Here is a 17,134-nt window from a genome sequence, read left to right on the forward strand (position 1 = left end):
CAGGGCTTAAGGTGAGGCTGAACATCATGGTGGGAGAGAGTGGCAGAGGGAAGCAGCTCACATCATGGTGATCAAGAAGCAAAGCTTCCACTCGCCAAATACAAATATATATTCCAAAGCCACACCCTAATTCCCACCTCCTCCAGCCACACCCTACCATTTCAGTTACCACTGAATTAATACCCATCAGGGGATTAATTCACTAATTGGGTTAAGACTCTCACAACCCAGTTGTTTTTCCTCTGAACTGTCTTGCATTGTCTCACACATGAGCTTTTTGGGGACATCACATCTAAACCATAACACATACCTACTATGTACATCATCAGAAACAAATGTGTCCACTGTCAAAAGATGTAGTATGAATCTCACAAGATCCTAACTTTACTCCCTAAGGGTTGGGTTTTATTTCCACATTAGTAGCTTAGAATATACAGGACATTGAGGAGTTGGTTTTAGACTGCTTTTGTATTTGAGGACACCTGGAAACTCAAATTCCACAGGCTTTGCACATTATTAGACATCGTCTTAGTTTGGGTTTCCCTAGAAGAAAACCCTGGAACAAGAAATCAAGTATAATCATTTTATTTGGGAGGTAAAAGGCAAGAAGGGGAACAGAGGATGAGCCACTGGGGAAGAAGCCTAAAAAGGTATATAATTAAGTAGTCCACTTCCATGAGCAACTAGAGCACAATCTCATTGGGGAAGGTCTGGGAACCAGTTTAAAACACACTCACCTCAGAATGATACTATCCGTGGGAAGGAAGTTGGTGTTTTCATATACCAACTCCCACCTGTCATTGGTTGAGGGCTGCTCCCAAGGAGTGTTAATTCCCTAACACTCTGGCCTGCCAAGCAGATGGCGAAGTCGGCTCTCTGACAAAGAAGTGTGGGTGCTGGCATTTGAAGTCAGGCAGGTGTGTTCTCAAGAGATAAGAGCTAGAGGATATGAACAAGGTGCCAACTGCATCTGCTACTGAATAACTTGAAACAACTGGCCAGAAATCCCTGTGTTTGTATGGTCTCTAGCTGCACTTTAGAAATGTACACTTTAAGAAATGAAAGGCCACACATCAGCTAAATTTGCACATCGATAAATCTGTAATTGATAGGTGGCACATTAAGATCCAAGCCTGGAAAATGCAACCCAAATGTTTAGCAAGTACCATGGAGCTGAAAGTTATCATCCAGTTTTACTCCCTGGTTTACTTCCTGGGTCAAGCTATCCAGATATATAAAAAGGTAGAGACATAAATCTGCATCCTTTAAGCGAGTATGACCACTATGAATCAGACCTTCATTTCACCAGTGAACTAGTTTTTGCATTAGAGATTTATTCCATCTCTCTGCCTCACTCTCCAGCCTTCCCAATGTAGTTATCACACTATAGGCAGAGTGATCTTCACAAGACAGATCTCATCCCCCTTTTAAAACCTTTCATCGGCTCCCAGTTGCCCACAAGACCAAATCTGTCTTCCAATTCAATACACAAGGCCTTGTGTGGTTTGAACCTTTCTTGCCTCTAACTTTCAAATTTCCTATCAGCCTAAATTACTTCCATTTACCCTGACATCTTTTTTCTGCCTCTGAGACTCTGTTGGTGCTAAAGCTTCCACATGAAACATTCTCCCCACCAGTTCCTCACATATGGATAAGCTTCTGCCCATGATTAACTCTTCATTCTTTGTTCCTAATTTACAAGTCACTTCCTCCAAGAAGTCTTCCCTGATGCCCACAAGTCTAGCATGGATGTTAGTAAACTGTACACCTTAGTAAACTGTACATCTTACATGTTAGTAAATTGTACATCTCCCATCTTAGAAATCCACACATTTTGTAATTGCCTCATGGTGTGTCTTTATCTCAAATCATCTGCATTCTCTGTGAGGACAGAGACATATTTGTCTTGTTCACATGGCTTAAGCTGTGATTTACTCATAGATTCTAAAAAATTTCATTGAATGGATGAACGAGAAAATCCTCCCTCATTTGACCCATTTCCTCTCCGACTTTTACTTCATTGCACTCCCATCCACTACTATTATGTACGATTATGTGTGCACATGCACACAGTAACAGATACCCACACTTACACAACACACCAACATACTAGACTCCCTGTACCCTATACCCATTAAGCTTCTACTATCATAGTACTATGACACTTCACTTTGTGGTTTGCCTGTGCTAACCAATTCTGACAATATACCTATAGTCTTTCCCGAGACTTAAGTTTCTTGAGGGTAAGATTATGTGTTAAATTCCTTTATATCCCCAGGGCTTACATAATTCCCAGCATAGGGCATACATCTAATACATGTAGAGTAAATGAATTGTTATTATAAATTGGTGATGAGGTACAGAAGACTTTCTCTAATTCTCAACAAGATTTATGTCTCTACCTCTCTGCCCTCCCACCTGCCCAAGGTCTGAGATCCAGCACAGACTTCACATCTATAAGCCTGACATTTTTCAACAACCAAATCAGCAAGTCACTGTCAGCATTAGAGCAAGATAGACTCACCCAGAGTGACATCTTTGGACATTAAAGCAATCTTTGCTCCTGGCTGTGTAAACCACTTCCAGAAGTCTCTGTCAGCGAAATAGCTGAATGGATGCCACCTGTTGATTCCAGCAGGGTTGGTGTACTCAGGGAAGGTAGATGAAATGTTTTGAGAGTTCTAAAGATGCACTTCACCTCTGCAATAGGAAGCAAAACTGGGCTGCAGAATAGCTGGATTTTGCAAAATATCAGAGCCTTGTCATGGAAGAAAATTGCAATGGTGAAAGAGTAGGTATGGTTGGAAGTGATTAGATACAGAAGGTTTTCTTTTCTTTTTTGAATGTGTTCTCTTTTTATTATAATTACCAAATCATATTAATTATACAAATTAGCGTGTTTCACTGTGACATTTTCATACATACACATACCATGCTTTGATCATATCCACTTTCCCTACTACCCTCTCTCACCCTGCTGTCTCTCCCTATCCCCCTAGTCCTCCTCCCTTTCCCTAATAGTTCATCCAGAAGGTAGAAGTTTTTCCAAATTCCTTTCCTGGGGTCCTTCATGATGATAGGGTAATTTCATGAGCAATATTCTAGGTTGCATTAGCAAATTAAAATATTATCATCCAAGGTCCACGTGAGGCATTGAAGAGACAAAGTCGCATCAGTTCTTATATCCTCTAAAACATCCACAGTTAGAACTCACATTCTATTTGCCTGTGTTGGTACCACTTTATGCTTGATATAACTGAAATTAATGGTGCCCTGTTGCACTCTCTTAATTATTCCAGTTTGATAAATTAGATGGCAACACCACCTATTGACAGCAGTACCAGTAGTGGCAGAATCTTCAAATGGACATGGCTTTTAATGGTAGGTACAGAGGAGTTTTTATATTAGTCTCTAGATTTGTGTATTTTTTAAACTTCTAAAAAAATACAATACACATGAAAAATTCAGACTGCCCTATAATTAAGCATAGCACATAATTATTTTAGTCCCCAATCTCCTACCTAAATTGTTTCTCTGCTCATGTACTTTTTTAGAGCATAGTCTAACAATATCCATTTGTCTAAAGAGATTAGCCATTTGTCTGCAGCATGGAAGCAACAGGACCAAATTCAATGTCATCCATTTACTTAAGATGTAAATGATATGCATGTAGCACAGTAGCCTTTGGGTACAAACGAAACATCATTCAATGTCACCAGTGAAAATATAAATCAGCAGTAAGGAACAAACCTTTTAGATTCCTTCTTTTCCAGTACATCTTTGTTGAGTTCCTTCTGTATGCCAAGTACTATTGTAGGTGCCTGGAATACAGGACTAAATGAAACAGACAAAGCCCCTGCCCTCATGGAGCATATATATTCTAGTGTTAATCTGCCTTTGTGGAGGGATGGATACTCAAGTCCTTTAACCCCCCTCCCAACTTCAGTCTGATGTTTTGCAATAAGTCCCCAAGCTGAGAGCCCTTTTTACCAAAACATCTGCAATTTTTTTTGTTCTTTTTCTTGTGTTTGTGGCTGTGGGGGAGGGGTAAAATAGGAAACATACATGATACAAAGGATACTATTTGGACTTATGTCAGTCTTGTATATTTTTCACATCTGATTTCATCTCCAGCTGGTTAAGCATGGCTGTCACTGGGGATTGTGGCTTTCTCTGTGGTTTTTATTATAAATATCTGGAATTTACTGGGCTTCTATGTGCAGTACAGGTCAGAATGTTGTTGCTTTTCCTAGGCTGCTTTGTCATATTTGACCCCTTGACTTTTCTATGGCAGTACCATATCATGCTATGATGGATCATGCTTAAACCTAATACCAGAAAGCAAATTTGCCAATATCCAAATGTCCAAAGCAGAGAGATTAAGAAGTAAAGTCTTTGCCAAAGAAACTCCCATTAGGGAACAACCTTCTAAGTCTAGCATTTAAGTCTGGGCTGATTGACTTATTAAATTTGTGACTGTGGGCAGGATTATTTAGGCTCCTTGAGGCTCAGTTTCCTCACCTGCAAATGAGGGTATAATATCTACCTCCCTCAGTTGCTGTGATGATTAAATAATAGTTGTAGCATTTTTTGCACAATGTCCAACACTTAGTAGGGACTAAATACCTTTTCAGTTTCCTCTTTTTTACCTACCATATTTCCCTGACTGTCTGAATTCCTTTAGTTGATGTGCACAACAATATAACTAGGGAACTAAGCTGAAGAACATGGATGGTTTGCAGACTGGAAACTTATGTTGGAATTAGGGAGTACCAACTTTTAAATGCTATTCACTTAAAATATTTATACTAATGCATGCTGCTAACTCTGTTTACCCCTCAATCATATGGCAAAATCTGTCACCTTTACATTTCATTGAATATACTTTTCAAAACAACTGAATAAGTTTCATTACTCAAAGGAAAAAAATGGGAGGGAGCACGGCAAAACAGAAGATCGAAATGGGACATTCTGTTTGTTAATTTTGATTTTGTTATCAAACATTTACTGGGTACCACTTGTGTGTCAGAGGCTACACTGAGCAGTTTACATTGAATTGCTTATTTATCCTCCAACAATCTTAATGAGGTAGGCACCATTATTGTCACCATTTTACAGATGAGGAAACTGAGGTGCACATCCACAAATGCCAAAGCCAAGATCTGAGCTCAGGAAGTGTGTCCATCAAGCCAATCCATTTCACTAATATTAGCACCTCCTGAAAGAGTCAAGGCCTTAGATTTGAGGCTCAGTTTGCTCTCTCAGACCTCTTTTCAGATCAGGAAAAGGAGAACAGCAGCTATGATACTCTTGTGATTTTTTTTTAAGGGTGTTGACTTTGTATAAGAACCTTGAGAACAGAGGGAAATTATTTCCAAAAAAATGCACTATCAGGCAATATACTCTTTTGTGAATTGCATCAAGTACTCATTCTTGTAAGGCTCATGGTCCATCACTCAAGATAGCAGTTAGTACATCATTAGGTGGATCTTTTTTCTTGTTTCTTCTTTCATCAGCTATAATTTTCATTGTTCTCAAGCTCGGTGCCCATTGAAACTTAGTCCTTTCAAGGAAAGAAAATGCCAAAGAGCTCATCCAGTGGAGACATTTATTCATATTTTTTCAATTTAATGTTGTTACTAATTCAGTTTTAAATATTTTGGAGAGATGGCCTATATGGATCTTTAAAAATATTTTCCATAGGCTTAAAAGTGTGCATTCAAATTATACAGGGGCTTATGCCCAGTGTGTACAACCTTGTTTACACTTGTGGAAAATGGAATAAATGATGGATAAGTAAGACTTTCCTAGCCCAGAACCATTGTCTTTTTCCTGAAAGCCTGCCCTGGTACACTAAACTGTCTCTTGAAAACCAAACAAAATTGTTTGATACACCTCTTAGGGAAGCTCAGTTTCTGACAAGACTCTTAGGGATACAGAGGGGATAAGAAAGGGAAAGAACAAACACTCACTGAAGGTCAATTAGATGAACCACATAAAATTGCCATTCCTGACCCACTTTAAAAAAAATTAGATGTTGGTGAACCTTTATTTTATTCATTTATTTATATGCGCTGAGAATCAAACCTGGTGTCTCACACATGCTAGGCAAGTGCTCTACCACTGAGCTACAACCCCAGCCCCTGACCTACTTTTGAACCTATAGAAAGGCCAATTTCATATGGTTTAATCCAATGCTAAACACCAGACCAGACACCTTTTTTATGTTATCATAGGGACTCTATGGGGTAAGGATTATCTCCATTTTACAGATAATGAAACTGAATTAAATGTATAAAGTCATTGTCTTACTTTGGTTTACCCTAGCAGCTTATCTGGAGTTAAGGACTCTATGCAAGTAGTGTATTTGGAAGACAATCTAAGGAAGCACTGGGAAGAGAATGGCCACGTGAGACAGGGAAGGGAAGCAACTGGTTATGAGGACTCTGTGGAAAACTGGAGCTTAATCATCCTAGGGAACTCTGGGAAACAGTAAGGAAACATGCTGCAGGGTTATTCAGCTTGGGGGGACATGTGAGCTGGGTTGTTTATATACACACTGTCTTTAGAAATAGGTCCAAGCTGCTAAGTATTGTGGTACTATGTTAATTTTCTAGTGTTTCCACATTAGGCTGGAAGTAGGGCTGATGTGCACTGAAGTAGAAGTGGGGGGATATTGAGAAGGCCCAGCCACAGTCCCAAAGCTAGTACTAACAAAGGAAGGGGTTGCACTTGTGACATTCTGACATTTTTAACCCATGTCCTTTTCATGAAATACAAGATGCTATCAAACTGAAAAAGAACGGGGGGGGCGGGGCTCCAGAACAATCAGGAATCAACACTAGATTATGTCTGAACAGATCTAAGACCACTAGCCAGAGGAAATACCATCCATGCTTCCTAGTGTGTAATAATAGTAATTACATTTACGTAGCCCTCTAGAGTTTACAAAATCCATTATATCCATCACCTCACTTGGCCTTCATCATGCCCCTAAGATAGACTTTAGTTCATTTCCGAGATTATTATACCCATGTGTTTACTTCACAACTATGGAGTAAGTGTTCCAGGCACTATTCTAAGTAATGAAGACAGAGAGATGGGCCAGACAGACACACAATTTAGCATGGCAGAACTCATATTCCAATGGAGGCATCAGAATAAAGAAACAAAGACACATAAAATGTAATGATATATCATGATTGGTTTGTGAAAAAATTAAAATGAAATGGTGATGAATGGTGTGTGTGTGTGTGTGTGTGTGTGTGTGTATGCATGCATGCATGCATGTGCACATGCTCTTGTGTGTAATTGGGGATGGCATCAAGGAAGATGATTCATTTATGCAGGGAAGTGAAGGAAGTGAAGACAAAAGTTTTGTAGGTTCTAGAGGAAGGACTTTCTAGGCAGAATCAAGAGCAAGAAGAGAAATGGGAACATGGTGAGATATGAGTCTGGAGAGGTCAGTGAGGAATATCCCACATTGGCCATAATCAGCACTTGGGTTTGGTTCTGAAAATAATGAGGAATTTTGGGGGGGGTTTACAGAAGAGAAGTACTATGTTTTCATAGACTCACTTTTTGTTTATCTCTGTGTATATGGCCAGCAAAACTCAGAACCAGGCCTAAAATGAAAGACTTCTGACTCCTGATGCAGTACTTCTATCAGATTCACAGTCATCTTGAATGTCTTTGGCATCCTGTTTTTCCTGCCCCTTACATGGTTGGTTTTGGTCTCTTGATCAAATCTTAAAACAGCTCTCAAGTGTTCCCCCTGCGCACTTAGCTCCTTTGATGTTTGACCAATCAATCTAATGTTCTCCCATTTCTATGAACATCTGGTTCTCTTAAAGCTATTCAGCAAAACTCATCACCCACAAACTTGCCCAACTACAGTTTAAGCTTGATCATAAAAGTCCAGTGAGGACATAGGGAGTTAAAAATTAACCATTCTAATCAGAAAACTTAACTTTACAGATATCCAGGCATCTTCATAATATCAAGAATTTTTTTTAAATTAATCAAGTTTCTTCTAGACTATGGAAATTTAAAAAAATTATCAGATCTGTGATGATTAACTGTATTGTCTTTCTCATTCAGACCAATGTGGAATCATTGCAAAAGTTGTAGTGAGATATTGCAATTGTATTTTTTCTTCACCATTACTGTTTTTTGTTTCTAAAATCTCAGGTTTATTTCTTTCAAATCCAAAGCTGCTTTCTTATTCCAGCCAAGGCTGCAAAGACAAACTCAGCATGTTTGAGGGAATTACAAATTGGGACTGTCTTAGATGCTTTTCAGTGTCAACACCCACAATAAGCATGTTTAACCCCACCCCCTGAAAAGTAAGGAGCAAACCAGAAGTGCTCCACTTTTCCCAGACCTGTACTAGAATTGCAGTATTGACAGAGGTAATGATTTGGCACTCAGGACACACGTGCAAAGGAAGAGTGTGGCTAGATAGTCACTTGTTTGGCTTTGTCCACAGCTTAAATTTGGTGTCCTCTGAAAATGTAATGTTTCAAAGGCAGAATGATTATTTCTGTTCACTTATTAAGGGATGACTAACTTGCTTTTGGCTGCACTACAAATGAATCACGGTAACAATCCCCAACTTGCGACTTCTGGTGTTCTGATGTAATGCATTTCTATTAAAAGAAGAGGAAAGAGAGTGGGTGAGAGTGAGATCATGCAAAGACAGAACATAACACCAAGGGAGCTAGCGTAATTTATGAACTGCAGAGACCAGATCCATCCACTTCAAGGTGTTTTCTTGTGTCCTAGGTGAGGATACCTTGCCAATTGGTACCTACCTGTATATAGTTGCAGAATCTAGAGCTAGATCAAGATCTGAAAGGATTCAGTGAAGAAACTATTGATTTAGAGGTGAAACACAGATATTCCTTGAAAGCATTTTGAAGCAATTTTGGTTTGGTATCGATTGGAAGGTAATATTTGGGGATAAATGATGTAGGCTTAGGAAGGCAAACCAACAATCTTCCTTTTTGTATTTTTTGAAATGCATGCAGCTTATTTGGAAGGAATAGAAGAAGGGGGGTAAGAAATGAGACAAGGAAAAGAAGGCAGGTGATGAATGCGATGTCATCAGGCTAACTCCCATTGGAGATGACCAGAGCTCCATCATGCTGGAGACCAATGGAACCCATACCTCCTCCAAGTCTTTCCCCAAAGTTGAGATTGCTAGGGTGCTTGAGACTGCTCCAGAGCATGCTAATTGCCCCCAGATGGGCAGAGTGGCCTTCCTGTCTCCCTTCTTCCCTTTTTAACAAGAAACAAATAAAAGAAAGCAGAAATATATTGTATAAGATCCTCTAACCTCACAGGTATTTTTCCTATGTTAATCGCCACTCAGGAGCAGACACTTCCTTCCTCCCAGATCCCTTCTGTACTCTCCTATACAAGGTGTCCCTGCTGTCTTCTGAGGAAGATCTGAGTGTGCCAAGGAGAGGCAGAGAGGAAATTAGACTCTGGCCTGTCGTGACCAGCAGCCCATACTGGCTTTGTCCCAGGCTCTGCCAGAAGGGGATTAGAAGAGCCAGTGCCTCCCCAGAATGGGAAATCACTCAGGGAAGGGAATCTTTTTCTTTTTTAAAAAGTAAATCTTTTTTCTTTCTGGGTTTTATCTACTATCAGATCTGTCATTGCCCTAAAAAGAACTTCAGTATGTCAGAAAAGCATACCTCAAGCAGCTGTAATGAGTATCAAATTGATATTTATGAAGTTAACTTTCTCTCACCCAGTAACTGATTGTATAGTTTGTGAATGTCATTCATCTTAGAATTATGTAGTGTTAGAACTAGGAGGGTTTTTCCTTAAAGATGACATAGACCAACCACACCTTTTTTTTTTTTCACTGATAAATCTGAGACTTGAAGTCTCAGTCCTGAAAAAGTAGAAGTCCTAAGGTCTAAGGTCTCCAACACACCCAAGGTAAAGACAGAAACCATATTGGAAGCCAAAACCTCTTATGACTGGATTCCACTATGTCCCATGGCCTTTTTTTCTTAGCAAGTCTGTCTAAAAAGTTTTATTTGGCAACTCCAGAGATTGGAAGGGAATGGGTTTTGAGTTTACTGACTTTTCTTATTTTCCTTCCAATCTCTGGAGTTGCCAATAAAACTACTATGTAATACTGCTGTCTAAAGATGAGGCTTGGCTGTTTGTATTATCTCTAGCCCTTATTAGACCTCAGATTGGCAGTATGGTTGGCTTACATACCAGATATTTTCACTACCAGTCATTTGAACCAGGTGGACTGACAATTCTTCATTATTCTTTAATTTCTCTTCATCCTCACTGCTGATTCTGTGTTGGTCTGGGGCTAACTTTTCTTCCGTGAAGTAAGGCTTAATTTAGAATCCTGTACCTATAATTTTGTTGATTATTTTGGCTTCCAATGTGGTTTCTGCTCTTTACTTTGGGTATGTTGGAGACCCTCTGTGGATTATCTGAAGAATAGCTTCCCTTTACTTACTGGGTCCTTTTAGGTGACTTATTGAAATTCTTTAAGCCACCGTTGTTCCAACTGCAAAATAGAGATTACAATTTAACCATTGCCATAGTGTCTTTGTATTGAAAAAGTTTTTTATAACATTATTGTATTTTCTATACCTTCATTTTATTTATTTTTATGTGGTGCTGAGGATTGAACCCAGTGCCTCACACATGTTAGGCAAGTACTGTACCACTGAGCCCCAACTTCAGCCCCAGTATTGAATAAGTTTTTAAAACTACATAGAAAATACTTAGTAGACTAGTTGGTATTACAATCATCATTCTTGAAGAATGAGAGAACAAAGAAGCTAACAAGCAGACTATGAACTCCCATTTTACCCCGTATACATATTGCAGAATCACATGCTTGAATCAAATGTATGAAATATGATATGTCAAGAAAAAAAAATAAATAAATAATAAAAAATAAAAACAAACAAAAAAAAAGCTAACAATATAAATGGTATGTTTAGAACCTTAGAATGGAATGCCAATTTAACCTGCAGTTCTGGCTTCTTTGGCAGTAAATACAAAAATAATAAAAAATATAATGATCAGTAAAAATAATAAAAAATATCATAATAAGAATTGACATTGATTGGACTTTACTGGTACAAAGTGCTTAGTGTTGTTTATTATTAGAATCTTCCCATTCTTTTGGACATCGTATCTCATGATTTTTAGTGCACAAGTGCAAGCACACTAAATTCAGGGAACTTATCCTATTATATTAACAACACAGATTTTATGAGTACTTATTGAATGTGTATTGAGTGAATACTAGAATCTAAACAGACAAACATAGATTATACACTGATTCACATGACAGATTCAAACCCTATTAATGGTCAGGACTATTTCCTTTGTGTCATTTTCCCTTTTTTTTCTGAAAGTCTCTTACTCAATTTAATAATAAGCTTATGTGAATTGTGGTTGTACATTTTGTGGATTATCTGAAGCATAGCTTTGATCTCTGACTTGCTTTTTCCCCTGTGAATATATCTGGTATATATTCACAGTTTAGAATATCTACTAATGTTTCTGCTGTCCTGATCAGGGCTCCTTTCGGAAAGAAAATCAGGGCATTCTAAAACCATGTACAGGCAAATGTTTAGGTAGTACATGCAGCATGTATGACTACAACTATACAGAGATGCAAGAGTGAATTGTATGCTTGATATGTATTCATGAGAACCAAAGATCAGAACTGAGTTGTTTGAGAAATCATAGAAAGGAGTCTGAACTCTCACTTCCCATTCCTTATCATCTCCTCACCTTTTATCCCACTGAAGAATACCACAGACTCCCCTTGCCCAATGAGAAGCTTCAGCCAACACCCCCTGTCTGTCTGCTTTGTCACTCTGCATCACCCTGCCACACAGAAGCAAGAATGACACACATCCTACCCACCACTCCATTGGAAATTCAAGGCAGCTGCATCTCACAGCAGCTCTGATGCTGAGAGTTAAGAAACCTTCCCTCTTAAATTTCAGTAAGGTTCTCATTTTCCAAGACTCCCTTCTATTGTATGATGGTACAGAGGTGAACATGATGTGCACTTCAGAGTATGGCCCCAAGGGTCTGTAGCAGTAGATCTGCAGAGTTGGCAGATCACCGAATAGTTTATAACTCCCCACTCAGCAGGGCATGGTCACCTTAGAGAATGGATGGAAAATATCCCCTTGCTATAATTGGGTTTAGCCCTGTGGCTTTACACCATCTTATTTGGCAATCTTTTTACTCTTGACATATTTAGTAATCACTCTAAGGGAGATTTATTACACTGCTCATGGGAACAAACAATGCACTAAATATTACACATATGCATGCTTTCAATACCACTCCTTTTCTAGTCTATTATGAATCTTTCCCCAAAGTCTTTCTTTTAATGCTAATCAAAACTCCCTCATATTTAAATTTAAATTCTTCTTCATTCTTCCTTCTTCCAAAATAACCATGTACATCTTGAAAATTTTTGTAATTAGCCTTTTTTTCCAGTACTGTGGATCAAATCCAGGATCTTGTTCGCTAGGCAAGTTCTCTATCCTATGTATGTACATATCTAGATAGATAGATAGATAGATAGATAGATAGATAGATATGTACATACATACACACATACATATCTATCCTCAATCCCAGGAACTTTTCAATCAAAATTTGTTGGGACATGCTTAAAGAAGAATAGATGAAAACACATTTTTTTCAGTCCAGAACCACCGAAAGACATATTGCCGACTATTAATCCCAAAAACAAAACCAGAAATTTACCATATAATTAGGGTTGTGAAAATAGCCTCTTAGGTATCTCTGGGAAGTTGGGGGGGCAGACAGAGATAGACATATCAAAATATTTCAGCTAAACATAATTCAATAAAGTATTTTCTAAACCTCAAATTTGGCACTCTTACAGAGATATGGAGGAAGGGGACAGTGAGAATTTGGATTAACAGCTCATTGCCTGTGCTAACTAAAGGACTTCGACAGCTGGTGCCCCTCAGACATTTTCAAAAAAGCATAATATCCCACTCACCCAGACATATGCACAGCAAAATATCTTAACAAGTTAATCAATCTAAAACATATTTGAGAGAAAATATATCCAAGTCATGGAGACACTAAGGGGAGAGTCTACTCAGTGCTAGGCACAGTCCTAGATGTACTCATTTACTTAACACTCAACTACATATCTGCCACTGACCTAATTTTGCAGACTGGCCCACATTTTACACAGAAAAGGCAAAGCTACCATAAGAATGACTAGCTGGCTGGTCAAAACAGCTAAATTGGGGACCCAAGTAGGTAGCTACAGCTTAAACAGTTACATGATGACATTTTAAAAGACAGCAATTAACCCTACCACCTCTATCTTCAGGGTTTTCTCAAGCCCCAGTTTTCTCAACTGTAAAATTAATTGTTGAGAGAATTTAAGGTATATAGCTCTAACACATGGTAGTAGTTCATTTAAGTCACTTACTCCCCCTCCACCACCACACCCATATTTTCTCATCTTTCAGTTAGATTACACATATTCCTACATATCTGAACTTTTAGGGGCAATACATTAAAAGCACAAATGCAGGAATTAATGGTGGCAAGAACCCTTATTCAGCTGCTGGCTTTGCTAACCTAGAGGTGTGTGCTAAGGGGCTAGAAAAGCACAGATTCTGGAGCCAGACTGCCTGATTTAGCCTAGCCCTGCCTCTTATTACATGTGTGACCTTAGCAAGTGACTTGGCTTCTCTTTGTCTCAATCTCCTCATCTGAAACATGAGGCTAGTATTCACACTACATTATAGTTATCTATAAGAATCCAGTAAGCTAATCTGCATAAAGACCTAGCACTGCAGTAGGGGCTATTCAACTAATGTTTGTATTCTCATATGTACTTTGATGGTAGACATATACATTATCTGGGCATAGTAAATTTGACAGGAAGCAATGGGTAGAGTAAATCCTACTGGGCTCTTTTAGTATGATTCCCATGATCCCAGCCAGCCTTTTTCAATTTTGTCTCCTTTCCCATATATGCAGACAAGGAGTACCAAAGAATACAAGGGCTCTCAAGGTGAAATTCTTATCTATTATGGTATAGAGTGATTAGATGAGGAGATTATTTATAGTTCCCAGCAGTGGCCTGGACTGCAGAGGAACTCTGCATTCAGAATTGTACCTTATTTTCTTTTTAAATCATGTTTTCCAGAGGAAGACAGAACAGGGGACCTATAATATTGTCAAACATTATAGACCAACTGGGTCACAAATAATAACGTGGAAATAATGCTGGTGCTTCGATGTAACACTTGTTGAACTTTAACTGCATCAGAACCCCTGGAGGCCTTGTGAAAACCCAAATCCTAGGATCTACCCTAAGAGATTCTGATTTACTAGGTCTGGAATAGGGCCTGAGAATCTTCATAAGCTCTAAGGTTATGCTGATGCTGCTGGTCCAGGGGCCACACTGTGAAAACCACTGGTCAAACATGTGTTTTGCATCCCTTCAACTCATTTCAGATCTAAGGTTTCAACATTTCATTTGTACATTTTGGCTTACAGATGGAATACATGATCCCCTCCTTCAAAAACACAAGGGAAATATTTGAACTCAGAGTAATGTTACTTCTTAATGTCTAATTTTATTTAATAAATACTGATTGTTATTTTTTTTCCCCATAGTTGCATGCTGCTGTGACCAAGATCCAGGTTCCAAGGCCTGGTTTTAATTACACGTTTGCCCACATATGTATCCTGAATAATGATAAGACTTGCATCGTGGATGACATAGTACATGTCCTGGAAGAGTTAAAGAATGCTCGGGCTACAAATCGGACCAATTTTGCTATCACATACCCGATCACCCACTTAAAGGACGGTAGGGCCGTATACAATGGGCACCAGCTTGGGGGCGTCACTGTGCACAGCAAGGATCGGGTGAAATCTGCAGAGGCCATTCAGCTCACCTATTACCTGCAGTCAATCAACAGTCTCAATGACATGGTGGCTGAGAGGTGGGAGTCCAGCTTCTGCGACACTGTCAAACTGTTCCAGAAATACAACAGTAAAGTCAAAATGTACCCTTACACATCCTCGTCACTGAGGGAAGATTTCCAGAAGACCAGCCGTGTGTCAGAACGTTACCTGGTCACCAGCCTGATCCTGGTAGTCACCATGGCCATCCTCTGCTGCTCTATGCAGGACTGCGTCCGCAGCAAACCCTGGCTAGGCCTGCTTGGGTTGGTAACCATAAGCCTAGCCACTCTCACTGCAGCTGGGATCATCAATCTTACTGGTGGTAAATACAATTCCACCTTCCTGGGAGTCCCTTTCGTCATGCTAGGTAATTACTGCCCTTCATTTTTCTTTTTTCTCCTGTTGATGGTGTTAACTGGGTCCCTAAAAGGTCAAAAATAGCCATATAACAATTTTGTTTCATTTATGCATCTTCATTGTGCTCAGAAGTCCTAGGATCCATTCTAAAAGGTGCTGGTCATCAGCAAGAAGCAACCCAATCTGATACATGTGCCAGAAACAGAAAGACTTGGGTTCTAGCCCTGATTTTCCATTAAATAGCTATGTGTATTTAGCAGACATTAATCTTCTCTGTGCCCCAGTGTTTTAAGTTGGGTTTCCTCAGAAGCAGACCCTGAAACAAGGATTCAGATACAAGGCATTTATTTGGGAAGAAAGCCCAGGAAGCACCAGTATGGCAGTGACAAAGTGAGACAGGGAAGGCAGACAGCTCAGATTGATGATCAGGTTACTGTTCTAGGCATCTGTGGCTCAGTCCTGCTGGAGACCTTTGGGAGAAATGGAAGAACACATCTCAATACAGGTCCTCCCCTGAGGGATGAGGAAGCTGTAATTTTTTTTAAAGAGAGAGAGAGAGAGAATTTTTAATATTTATTTTTTTTAGTTTTCGGCGGACACAACATCTTTGTTTGTATGTGGTGTTGAGGACCGAATCTGGGCCGCATGCATGCCAGTCGAGCACGTTACCACTTGAGCCACATCCCTAGCCCAGGAAGCTGTAATATTTACCCAGAAACCCTGTGTGTGATTGATTCATTGAGGGATACTACTCAGGGTAGTTAAGTCCTCAGCACTTCCCCCAGAAAAAGTAAGCACACTCCTGCAGCCAAAGAAAGCCCTCAGGTAACTCTGTAGCAAGAAGCTTTCATTAAGTGCACGAATGGTGAATGGGAGGACACATGGGTTAGGCACTGATAATGTATTCAACCCACAGTTTCCCCACCTTATGGATAGGGTGGATGTGAGCAGCAAACAGAGGACAGCAACATGTGACATCAATAGGAAGTTTTCTTCTCCCTGCTTTTACTACAAACTCAAGAAAATATTTTAAAAGTGATGGTGATGGTGTGTTTTCAGTATATTCGCTCTAGGGGGCCTCAGGAATTCCCTGACAGAGATAATGGTGAAAACAAAGTCACTGTGGTCATAACATCAGTTGCTTTGTCCATTCAGTAAAAGAGATGAAATGTCCACCCAGCCTGATAGCAGAGCTCCTTACAGGCCAAGGATTCAAGCAGTTAGCATTCTCCCTTTTTTGTGTCAACTTCTCATCAATTCCTTTAGCAAAATTAAAATGTCATTCGGAATTAGATACTAACATTACAAATGAAGTGGCATTTTTTGTTGACTAGGAAATAACCATGATTGAGTTCATTAGTATGCCTTCTGCGCTATTTTGGAGTAGTAGAAAAACAAAGAATTTTCTCAGGAAATCTCAACTGCTTTATGGTTAAGTGATAAGCAGGGCTGGTGGAGCTGCAAGGCCACAAAATTACATTCTGCCCTCTATGCTCTGTGGCCTGAGGGAATTAAGACCTCGTCAATAAACATATACTAGTAGCTTTTGTGGAAAGTGGGGCACTGTGTGAAGACTAAGCAGTCTGAGAATTTGCTAGAGCAGTTTACTTGTCACTGCCAAAAACAACAGAGAACAGGATTGCAGTACTTCTTCCTGAGTTCAGTCTGTTAAGAGGGCAGTATAACTTGCTTCTTTAAAATAATCCCAAGACTATGTGGGTCGATTCTGGAATACAAGGAGGTGCCTTGAAGAGTGAGTAGGACTGAGTATTAGTAGCTTCCACAGAGACTT

General features: G+C 39.4%; 1 protein-coding gene across 1 annotated transcript in view; it reads left to right on the forward strand.

The window, feature by feature from the left end:
• The window catches only part of Ptchd1 (patched domain containing 1), a 50,542-nt gene that overhangs the window by 21,523 nt on the left and 11,885 nt on the right, over positions 1-17,134 (forward strand). Inside the window, exon 2 of the mRNA XM_027927452.2 lies at positions 14,692-15,352. Coding sequence (XP_027783253.1) covers positions 14,692-15,352 — 661 coding nt within the window. The remainder of the gene's footprint in view (positions 1-14,691; positions 15,353-17,134) is intronic.

The sequence above is a fragment of the Marmota flaviventris genome, chromosome X (genome assembly GCF_047511675.1).
Source record: "Marmota flaviventris isolate mMarFla1 chromosome X, mMarFla1.hap1, whole genome shotgun sequence".
Taxonomy (NCBI): domain Eukaryota; kingdom Metazoa; phylum Chordata; class Mammalia; order Rodentia; family Sciuridae; genus Marmota; species Marmota flaviventris.